Raw genomic sequence first — 11,877 nt, forward strand, 5'->3', positions numbered from 1 at the left:
GTGGGGGTCTACAAAGGCAAGAAGTGACTGGCTTACAAGCTTTCAAGAGGTAACCTAGATCCAGAGGACATGGAGGAAAGTAGAATCTCCACTGAGTAATTTCCAATCTGTCTAAGAGTGGAGAGTGGGACCATACCCAGAGAAGCAGTGATGCCAGAAATGGAGGCAGAAATGATGACGTGGAGAGATGGAGCTACTGGGGACTCTAGACCCAGAGAGGGAGAGGGGCTGTGTGCTGACGACGGGGGAGCAGGCTTGCAGGGTATACACTCTGGTTGGTTGATGATGCATGGAGAGGATTGTAACTATGGCAATGAATGAATGTAAAACTAATGTTCTCCCATGTAAACTATCACATAATTCACAATAAAACATTTTAAAAAAGAATCTAATAACCAAAATAAACATAACTTTAACAACTGAACAGCAAAAAAACAAAACCCAATCATAAAATGGGCAAAGAACCTGAATAGACATTTCACTCAAAAAAGACATTCAAAGGGACACCAAACACATGAAAAGATGCTCAGCATCATTATCTATCAGAGAGCTGCAAATAAAAACCACAAGAAGATGCCATTTCACTTCCACCAGGATGGCTAAGATTAACCAAGAAAAAGAGCAAGAGGGGAAAAAATAACAAACATTGGTGAGTATATCAGAACCATTACCCATTGCTGGTAGGAATGCAAAATGGTACAACCTCTGTGGAAAACAGGATGGCAGTTCTTCAGAACACTATAAATAAAACTACCATATCCCCAGCAATTCCACTCTTAATTATAACCCAAAAGACTTGGAAGCAGAAGCTCAAAAAAAGACTTGTACACCAATGTTCATTGCAGCTCTACTCAGAATAGCCCAAAGGTATAAATAAGCTACATGCCCATCAGTAGATGAATAGATGAACAAAATGTCATACATACACACAATGGAATACTACTCAGTCCATTGATTAAGGATAGAGTTGCACATCCAATTGTAATTTCTGTCAATAAGTTGTATATCTAAAAAAAAAAAAGTGTGACCGACATATTTGCAACAACAACAACAAAAAGAATAGCTTCTGAAGCTGTTTATGTACAACCAAACATCTCATGGAATTTGATTCTTTATTTTGAAGGTTTAGAGTCATGGTTTCACCAAATATCCCAGTAATTGAGTTAATAAAATATTTCGTGCTTTTGTTCTACTTCCTACCTCATTGGCTAGTGCCTGGGTTCTTAAAATCTTTCAAGCTGCCATCAATTTATCTCTAGTTATCTGGAACAACAGAGGAAGAAGAGTCAGGGATAGGCACAGGATGTGGACTATATGGCTAATTACCCCCATAAATAACTGCCTCCTTTTCCACAAGACCAGAAGAACTAGATGGTACCCAGCTACCATGATTGAACATTTTGATCTAAGATACCATAAAGAATCCTGTCCCAAAAGGAGAAAGGGCAGAATAGAATTTCAAATTCTCATGGACTCTAGACTTTCTGAAGTCACGGAAGGTGGATGAGCCTCTGCAACTGTTATTCTGAGATAATATTTAAATCTTAGATCAAAAATACCCCATGAAGTCATATTAAAGCCACAGTAGTTTAGTTTAACTAGTCCAAGTAGTCTAACTTGAACATTTTACTCTTTTAACAACTATCTATATGAGATCAAACTGACAACTAGAAAGATTAGATAGGAACCTTACAGGCTTTGAGTGTATATTAATGAGGGAGGAACAACTCAGAAAAGGAGGTGAGAATGGATACACAGCTCAAAGAATGGAATCAGTGTCCCTGAACTGGACATGTAGAAACTGCTGAATTGGTGTATGGTTTGCTCTGTACATTCTCAACAACAAAACCAGAACAAATTCCACCTAATCCTGGTAATGTAATAGGTTACAAATTGGGCTGTAAATGGCAAGGTCAGCAGTTCAAATCTACCAGCCATTCCAAGGGAAAAAGATGAGGCTTTCTACTCCCATAAACATTTATACCCTCAGAAACCCTACACAGAGTTGCTGAGTCTGAACTGACTCCATGTCATACAACCACACCACCACCAACACATACTCATACTCTCTGCATCTATTATTATTCAGAACTTAAAGTAATTGTATCTATGCTGAAATATAAGTGTAATATAAATTTGTAATCTGGCTTTGGGAATCGTATTTTTGAGAGTTTCTAACATTTGGGGGGAGGGGGGGATGTTAAGTGTCATCAAGTCAGTTCCAATCATAGTAACCCTGTATAGGGTTTTCAAGGAGTGGCTGGTGGGTTTGAACAGCCGACCTTACAATTAGCAGTCCACTGATAACTATAGCACTGCACCAGGACTCCAGCATTTGGATCAGAAGGTAAGAAATATTGGCATCCCCTTTGTAACTAAAAATTTGTTATCAGAAACATTCTCAGAAAACTAATCCGTTATCAAATTTTAGTTGTTGACTTACATAACAAAGTCCCAAAAGACATTTAAAAATTTTTTTCATGTAGAGTAAATATTTAAGACAATCAAAAAGATCTGTTCTTAAAAGTAAAAGGAATTGATTTCCCAAATACTTTCTATCTAAAGAGCATTATTGATTTTTTTCTCTCAAGAGTACAACTTTTTCACATTGTAATTCTGCTCAGAATCTATCCATGAGCTCTCTCTTACTTAACTGGAGTTCACTACATCTTTGTTTTCAATTAACTAGCCAAATTGTTAGATTACTCTTAATCTGTTGGTCCTGTCATCTATGAGTTCAGAAGCAGAAAGACCTCTCTTCTATTTGGTAATATTTTCTAACTAAAGCTAAAATAAGCATGCAAGAAATTAGCTTTCTTCCTAGAATTTTCTTATAAAAAATAATGAATTTTTTAATTCAGCAACCATTGTTGGGGGTAGGTGAGTATTATGTAACATTCTGTGGTATGATGAGATAAAAAAAAAAACATTGAGCCTCCTTGTACTCAAGCTATTATAATCTGTGTAAACATGTTAAATTCTATTAAATTATATCACATAGATGGAAACATAAGAGACAAAAATCCATTCTGATATCAGCATTTTTAACCATTGCTGTGTATTGAAATGTGTTATTTACCATTCCTATGTCTAAATATCTTAAGTTTAAACTTTTTGTTTTTAATGCCATGAGAAAAATAATTACTGATCTATGCCTTTTCTACTGGACATTAGAGCACTGAAAACTTTCCAATAGCAAACTTTCAGCCTGTTCTTATGACAAAACTATTTTTAGTATATTTTGAAGAGAGTTTATTAGTATGACGTTCTTCACAGAGGAGGTCCATGGGTAGCACAGTTTACACTCAGCTGCTTCCATAAAAATTACAGCAAAGAAAATTCCATGTAGCTGAGTTCTACTCTGTTATGCAACAGGTTGCTATGAGTTGAAATCAACTTAATGGCAATAATGTTTGGGCTGGTTTGATCTTCACAGAAATATGGATTTATCTATCTATCTATCTATTTATTTCAAAGATTGTTAAGTGGAATTCTTTGCACTAACGAACTTTCTATTCATTCTTACAACAAAACTACTTTTTAACTTATTTTAAAGATAGCTGATTATTCTTCACAGAGGCTTTTGGTGTTTCAAAGGATATTTATGGTTTATGTAGTTAGTTCATTGGAAACACACAGCACTCGAACCTGTATGTATGTACTTGTGAATCCTGAAAGGAGCTCCTAATAAGTATGACGAGTTAAGGTGTATGGAGATAGGCAGCATCCAGATGGCCCAAGAAGGCTCCATTAGAAGACTTAAGAACTAAAGGGAAGCTTTAGAGAAAAGGTCAATAGAAAACCAGTTCAGAAAGGAATGTCAGAGAGTTGTCTAAGGAGCAGTGGAGATCTTGATTTAGAATGTATGTCTGTTGTTAAGTGTCATCCAGTTGGTTCCAACACATGGTGACCCTGTATGGGGATTCCAAAGAATGGTTGGTGGGTTTGAACTTCCAAACTTGAGGTTAGCAGTCCGGTGCTAAAGGAGCCCCATAGTTGCAGTGGTTAGGCACTCAATTGCTGGCCAAAAGGTCAGTGGTTCAAACCCATCAGCTGCTCTAGAGGAGAACGATGTGGCAGTCTGCTTCTGTAAAGATTACAGCCTTAGAAACCCTACAGGACAGTTCTAGTCTATGGGATCTCTATGAGTCAGAATTGACTCTATTGCACATAACAACAACAACAAGCAGAATCAAAAGGGCCACACCCAACCTTGCACATAGCACTGGGCTATGGCAAAGATCAGTGAAAAGAAATGTAAGAATAGAGTTCATAGAACTAAAATCAAGTCAACTAAAAATCAGGTTAACTGGCTGAAAAGGGATAGTGCAGTCAAGTCCAGAACCAACGAAGCATGCTTTTTAACAGAGAACTTTCCCATCTTTTAAACTTTGCTTATCTGCTACTGAGACTGAAATCAGCTGAAAGGGTTGATAGAACAACAGCTCATTATTTTCACACTATGCATATAATAACTGAGGTGGCAGACATCATGATATTTCTCTTCATGTTTAGCAAGATTTTAGCCAAAAATGTTCTTAAATTTTCCAGTAACAAACTTTCTATACATTCTTATAACAAAACTACATTTTAGCTTATTTTAAAATAGTTGATTAGCTTTTTCAAAGAGGCTTTTGGTATTTCAAAAGTTATGAATAGATTTAGTTGGAAATCCCCAATGCCAGAAGGCATTGTACCTATGAATACTAAAAATATTGCTGGGAGTGTACACTTCCCAAACTTAATGTAACTGTAATTCACTTAATCACACTAGGCTAGGTATGGTTCTTTCCAGTAGAAAACATCAGAATCTCTCCTCATATACTATGTTTGAAGAGTTCAGATACACATCAGTACAGTTAGGTTTCTAAAGGTATGTCTCCCTTGAGTTTATGAGCATCTAAAGTTGCTCTAGAACTGTATATATCACATTAGCCTGGGTTTTCTATGTTTCCCATCCCAGCACAAGTATAGCAAGGTTGCTGTTGCTGTTAAGTGCCATCAAATCGATCCTGACTCATAGCGACCTGAACAGCGTTTCTGAAGAGCTGGAACCATCAACTTTGTGCTTCAAACAGGTCATGTGGTCCAGTACTTATTTTGCAGTGCCAGACCAGGATTCCAGAGCATAGTAGAGAGGCATAAAAAGTAGAGACTATATAGTCATGATTTCTGTATGGCCATATCGTGGGTCACTGTTAGGAGGAAGATATTGGAACCTTTTGTTTTACAGACCTTCAACCAGTTTTCCTAGTAGAGCCAAGCCTGACACACTTCAACAGCTAACTTCTCTTTTCCACTTGGCCTGGGTCATGTAAACATATTCTTGATGCATCCTTATAAATGCAAACCTCAAAGAAAATGACCCCTCAAGTGCCCTGGAGCATCCACTAACACAATTGATGCCAGAATACACGTCAATTACCACAAGTCTTTAACGTATCCTTGCTCAGAGTTGATTGATAGGCTATAAGACAGACAGCTTTTGCTAAACTTGGAAACAAATGACTCTTTGGATCTTCTCCAGCAGTGATTCACACCAGAAGAGATAGTAGAAATATTGCACAGGTCAGTCTTGGAGATGAGACAATAAGACAAATACCAGAGTGTCAAGACACCAGGACTTATATTATTTTTCTAATAGTAAGCAGAATTTCATTTGGGATTTCTATACCTTGAATATACAGTGGTCACTATGTCCTACTTGGTTTGAAGTTGTTTCTCTTTTAGTTTCAGAACTTCTGACAATATGATCATTGCTACACTGATTGCACTCCTGGTGTGGCACTGTGCGTTAATGCACCAGACTGCAAAGCTGTTTGAACTGCAAGGTCAGCAGTTCAAGCTCACCAGCATCTCCTTGGAAACCCTATACCAGGTGGCTATGAGTTGGAACCAACTCGATGGAACTTAACAACAACAACACACTGATTGCAGGCAATATAGAGGCTGTCTGTCTGAAGACTGTGTACGGGTGTCTCTTTTCAGTCTGAACAGGGTTCCTTCAGTCAATTTCTTAGTCTGTTGGAAGAGTGTGTGTAAAGTATTGTCTTCAAAGTAAATATTAGTGGTAAGTCTCTGTTACATTAAATTTAGAATTTGTGGTGACTAGTCTACCCCAATCTATCAGTCTATCCAGTCTATGACAGAAGGAACAAGAAAGAAAATGCCATAATAAATGCTCATTATCTCTAAAACTTCAGATTGAACTCATTTGGAGCACTGGTTTGTAGATATGATATTTTATGACATGAACAAAACATATGAAAATGTGGAAGTAACTTTTATGAATTTATTATTCTTTTGGCATTTGAATAATATTGTCCATAATTCTGTATTGGCAGGTGGCTCTGTTCAGTAAACTATGCTCTTGCCATTGTTGTAGAGGGATAAGCTGTAAGCATTCTCTTATCCCATCCCCACTGGTAATGCTCAACAGCATGATCAGGGTTCAGGATAAGGAATATATTCTGTGATTATGGAAAACAGCTGAACTCTGCAAACAGAATCCAGTCTGTAAAGGACCAGATCCAATTCTCATCCCATTCTTTAAGCATTATCATCATTAGTTTTGCTAATCTGTTAGATTTTATCCACACCACTACTTGTTCTGTGTCACTCAAAACCTACCACACTCTGCTCTTTTGTTTCTTTTTCCTTACTGCCTTCCAAAATCCCTTTTAAAGACTTCTGTTTCATGTATCCCTCGACTACCCACTCACCACTGACCTCTGCAAAGATAGAATGCACTTGGAGTACAGTTTTGTCATTGGGAATAATTTTTTGAATATTCAAACATAGTCTCCCTACCAGGTGTTCAGAGAACATATGAAAATAGATGAATGGTACAAGGAATGATAGCCAGACTTTAGGGATACGTCTAACAGCAAAGTGTTTTTTCTGTCCTTTTGCAGCAAGCATAGTATATCATAAGTGCTGAGGACAAACTTCATTGATTTTATTCTTCATGTTCAGTATGTTCCAGAATGATTACCCAGGATTCTCTAGGGACCACACATAAGCATGATAAAGAAAAAATGGTGTCAAAATGATTTTAGGTTGAGAGTTTTGAAGTTTGCTTGTAAACTAAGGTTAGTAGAGTAGATGAGACTGGACCCAAAACAGCCTATGTTAAGTATTACTTCTGCCACTTACCAGTGATATAACTTTGGACCAGTTAACAATTTCTGGCCTTCTGTTCCATTCACTTTGAATCAGAAATAATAATGGTACCTACCTCATTGTTTCATTGCAGGGATTAAATGAGTTAAATCCATATAAAGTCCCTGGTATGACTGACACACAGTAAGCACCATATAAATGTTTGCTATTATTATCTGATTGATTCTTCTGCTCTATTTGAGAGACTGTATTATTAATTGTTCTGCTATATTTGGGAAACCTAATTATTAAATTCTCACTTTTAACTTGGATGAATATGTATGAAGTTAAATTTACCTACTCTTTGATCTAATTGGTTTTATGATGAGCACACATTAATCTCTGTCTGCTATACATAGACCCCTGATCTACATTTTGATCATACTATATATATTGCCTAAAATTTGTCCTTGATTCATTATATATTCACAGAAGGATCAATACATATGAAATATGTTTTAGTTTGCTAGAGCTGCCATATGAAAATACCACAAAGTAGGTGCCTTTAGAGAACACAAAGGTATTATCTCACACGTATGGAGACTAGAAATTTAAATCCAGGGTGTTGACAGAGCTAGGCTTTCTCTGTCTGCTCTAGGGAAAGAGCCTTTCTTTTCTCCTTCACTTTCTGTTGTAAAGTACTGTTGAGTCGGTTCCAATTCATAGTGACCCTGTATAGGGTTTCCTAGGAGCAGCTGGTGAATTTGAACTGCTGACCTTAATGTTCAAACTGCCCTTATGGTCCAGTGCATTAACCCACAGCGCCATACCAGTTTCTGTATCCCTAGGCATTTTTTAGCATTCCTTAGCTTTTAGATGGCTCCTCAGATACTGTCTTCCTACTGTGTATGTATGACTCTGTTTCATGTCTGTCCTCTTTTAGAAAAAAACCACTCTGAAGAGATTAAGCTTAGGGCCCACTTTACTCCTAATATGACTTTGTTAGCTATAAAATCTGCAAAGAAAAATCCCATTTCCCCTAAACAAGGTCAAATTCATTATTGCTGGCGACAGAGATCATTCTATAACAGGCTCTCCCATCTCCTGAATTTTGAGAATGAGTTCTTAACTTGCATCATTTTTTCTAGAAATTTGAAGCAGTAACTCCCAACTCAACAATTGTTTTTCTCATTACCTCCTCTGACTTAGACTAGTTTACACAACATGGACTGAGATGGAAAAAGAACATGAAAAATATATAATGCCAAGAGAATTCTTCCTGACATTAGTTCTGTTATTTCAGCTAGGTAACAGCATCATTTGTCTTTCCAAGCATAGTCAGCTCCATTACTTATGAGGCCTATTATTTTCTCAAGAGTTATACCAATTGCTTCCCAACATCCGTTACAGCATCATTGTTGTGTCCTCAACATTTAGCATAAAAATGTAAACATTTTATATTAGATGAGATCTTCATTTGCAAGCTGTCCATAAGAAATACCTGTTATCAATGTTAACTAACATTAATTTTCCTATATACCTAAGAACTAACTCGGTGTCACTTAACAAGATGTTATGTGAATCAGTGTGTGCAGTGACTGCTGTATCCTTAATGTTTTTCTTCACTTTTAAAGCTTTGATTCCTTTTCTTTTGTTTTAGTAACCTTTGCATAAGGTTGATGTTTGATTTCCTAATCTATACTCTTCTTATGACTCATATTCTAAGAAAAAAAAGTAAAGAACTATTGCCACTAAAATTTTCTCTCTCCTCCTAGGTTTATATGTGTGAATGAGTATTGTGATCTCTTTTAAGAAATAGTTGACTGTATCTTAGCTAGAAATACTTGATTTAAAATTATTCTTTGCTTTATATTATGGCCCCTTCTCAAAAATGCAATCACTGAAAATTTTACAAAATTCTTCTCCCTTCTTCTAGAAGCATTGCTGTTGTTGTTATGTACCAGTGAGTCAGTTCTAACTCATAGCAACCCTGTATAGGGTTTCCAAGAGCACCTAGTGGGTTTGAAAGTCCAGCCTTGCAGTAGTAAACAGTCCAGTGCAGATCCTATAGTGCCACTCCAGGGCTCAGAAGGTTTGGGCACAGACAAATGTCTTCCTTTTTTATCTACCCAAAAGTTAGCATAGTGCTTAGAGAAATTTTTCATGTCAAATAAAAATACTAGTATTGAAATACCTAATTAACTTTGCAGTTTTTTAGCAGATATCTTTTTCTGACTTTAAAGCTTATATGAGGGAGCTTCAAAAAGTTTATGGAAAAATTCCATATCTTATAATTCCATTTTCCCCTCAAATACAGACTATTTTGACACAACTCATTCAAAAGAGTAAATCAATAGGAAAAAATAACATTTTTCTGTATTTTCTCAGTTAACAATATCTGGGGATATACATTTCTATAATATATTGATCAATGCCATGTGAAAAGTCATAAAAATAAACTGAAGCTTCAGTCTCTTCCCTTGAGTTGTTATATAGGTATGATTCCTTATATTAAAGAACATGCTGGTGACTGACCTTCCAGTAAAGTGTTATATATTCCTACTTTGGGCATCTCTTTGGATTCGTACAGTATTTAACCCAAAAATGCCTTAGGAATCGGACAGTAAGTTGTTTTCTATGTAATTATCTATTAATGAAAATAATTGACTAAACAGAATCTCCTTTGTTTTTACAGTAAGATGTCAAAGATTTCTCACAGTATTTAAATTCCTGTTGTTTTAGTAAATATTTACATATTTGTTTTGATTTGTTTCTAATATAGGGTCCTCCTGGTATACAAGAAGCACAACAGACTTTTGGTGGCTATTATAGCAAGGTATGGTTTTCTTTTATTTCATATCTTGTATACACAGAGATGTTATGAAGTAATACTTCTGGAAAAAAGTTATTAATTCCTAACTTCTCAAACTTTGATACATGCTCTGTGGAGAGCCAGCCCCGACACTCTTATTTGGGGGTCCTAGAGGGAGGTATGACGTCAGTGAAGAAATGAAGCTCACAGAATCAATGGGTCTTGTTAGATGGTGAATCTTCTCCTTTCACATTTTATTTCTCCTCTTTTTCCCTTCACATTTTATTTCTCCTCTTACTTTTATTTCAGATTCTCAAACAGCTTTTATACTACTCTATACCATCAATCTATTAATCATTCTTTTCAAAGTAGTGGTCTAAATCATACATATTAATCATTTCAATATAGAACATCAAGAATATCAAAAGCTTCTTTGTTCCCCTTTACATAGTTAGACAATATCTGATTTCTGTAAGCAAATTTCATTGCTCTAAAAATGTCACGTTAACCTTAAAACATAATTCTAAATCTTAACTCCTATTTCTACCTTCACCTATTATTTTCTATAGAATCATTAATCACAACATGTACCTAGACATTATTTGCTATGGTAACTGACAACACAGTTGTTTCTCATGTTTGATTAAACAAGAAAAACAAGAAGCATAAAGTTTTGTAGTTAAGAAGAAACGGAGCAACTTCCTTATAACTTCTCTACACAAAACATCTAGTTAGATTTCTGCTTATGATCTATTATTATTCCCTTAGCCCTCAATTGCATTTTTGCTAATTTTCTAAAGGTCTTGATGTCCATGACCGAAACTACACAGAATGTTGAATGTGATCTTAAACTTGGACTGGCAAAAACTTTAGCTGGTTTTTCCTAGTGGTGAAACATATTGTTAGTGTGAAAAGCATTCTTTAGGACTATGTATGATTGAATATGGCGTGAAGGTGCCTAAAAACAAGTTTCAAATCTCTAATATAATTCTTACTAAGATTCTACTGAAAACTTTTATTATAAAATCAAGAAAATTAAAAATAAGCTGATTAAAACAAAGAGACAGAAACTGCAGAGTCCCCATGTGAGATCCCTCCCGGGGCCTTGCCTTCCAAGGGGAGACCCACTGTGGCCTTGCTTAACAATGAGTCCTTCATGTTTAGGTCCTCCGCATGGCCTCTGCCAATGATCATATATACTTTTTTCCTTATTGAAAACTATGTTTCAAAAACAGTATTTTGCTCAGAATCCTTTTACAAAATGAAGGTTTTATCTTTATGAAAATTTTTTTTTAATTTAGTTCAAAGTCTGTTATTGTAAAAAAAAAAAAAAAAATGTTCCACCATTGATAATGTCATAAATCTACTTTCTCTGAGGATAGAGATTGTTTGTTAACTTGAAACTCCAGGTAGCACAATAGCTGATATATTTTGTAACAAAATCAATAGCTACTGCACCAAAATCTCAAGCAAGCATTTACATAGATTAAGAATGAGAGTTCCTCAATTGAGCTTCTGGAGGAGGCACTTTTGAGTTTCCCCCAAGGTTTTAAAATCCCATCTGGTGTAGGTGGAATGCTGACATGAGAGTATCTGAGTGGCAAAAGACAATATGGCTTTGCCCCCTACTTTATAATGAAACATAACAGAGTAAAAAGACTGGGTGTTGGCAATGTGGTAAGACTTAGAGGTCTAAATAAGATCATTAGTTGGGTCACCATTCATAACAAATTATTTAGGATCTGATCATTTTATGTGAGGCTATGTGCTTTCTGTCAGGCACTCTGTCCACTGAGTCTTTAGACACAAGTTGTTGTAAGTGCCTTCAAGTCGATTCTGACTCATAGAAACCCTATACAGGGTTTCTGAGGCTTTTTAAATTTTTGCAGAAGTAGAAAGCCTCATCTTTCTCCCATAGAATGGCTGATAGGCTGGAACCACAGAATTTGTAGTTTGCAGTCCAG

The 11,877-nt window shown here is 36.0% G+C and overlaps 1 protein-coding gene across 1 annotated transcript in view; it reads left to right on the forward strand.

The window, feature by feature from the left end:
• The window catches only part of COL19A1 (collagen, type XIX, alpha 1), a 506,470-nt gene that overhangs the window by 355,022 nt on the left and 139,571 nt on the right, over positions 1 to 11,877 (forward strand). Inside the window, exon 20 of the mRNA XM_006835782.1 lies at positions 9,884 to 9,937. Within this exon, the coding sequence (XP_006835845.1) occupies positions 9,884 to 9,937 (54 nt within the window). The remainder of the gene's footprint in view (positions 1 to 9,883; positions 9,938 to 11,877) is intronic.

This window comes from Chrysochloris asiatica, unplaced genomic scaffold, assembly GCF_000296735.1.
Source record: "Chrysochloris asiatica unplaced genomic scaffold, ChrAsi1.0 scaffold00019, whole genome shotgun sequence".
Classification (NCBI taxonomy): Eukaryota; Metazoa; Chordata; class Mammalia; order Afrosoricida; family Chrysochloridae; genus Chrysochloris; species Chrysochloris asiatica.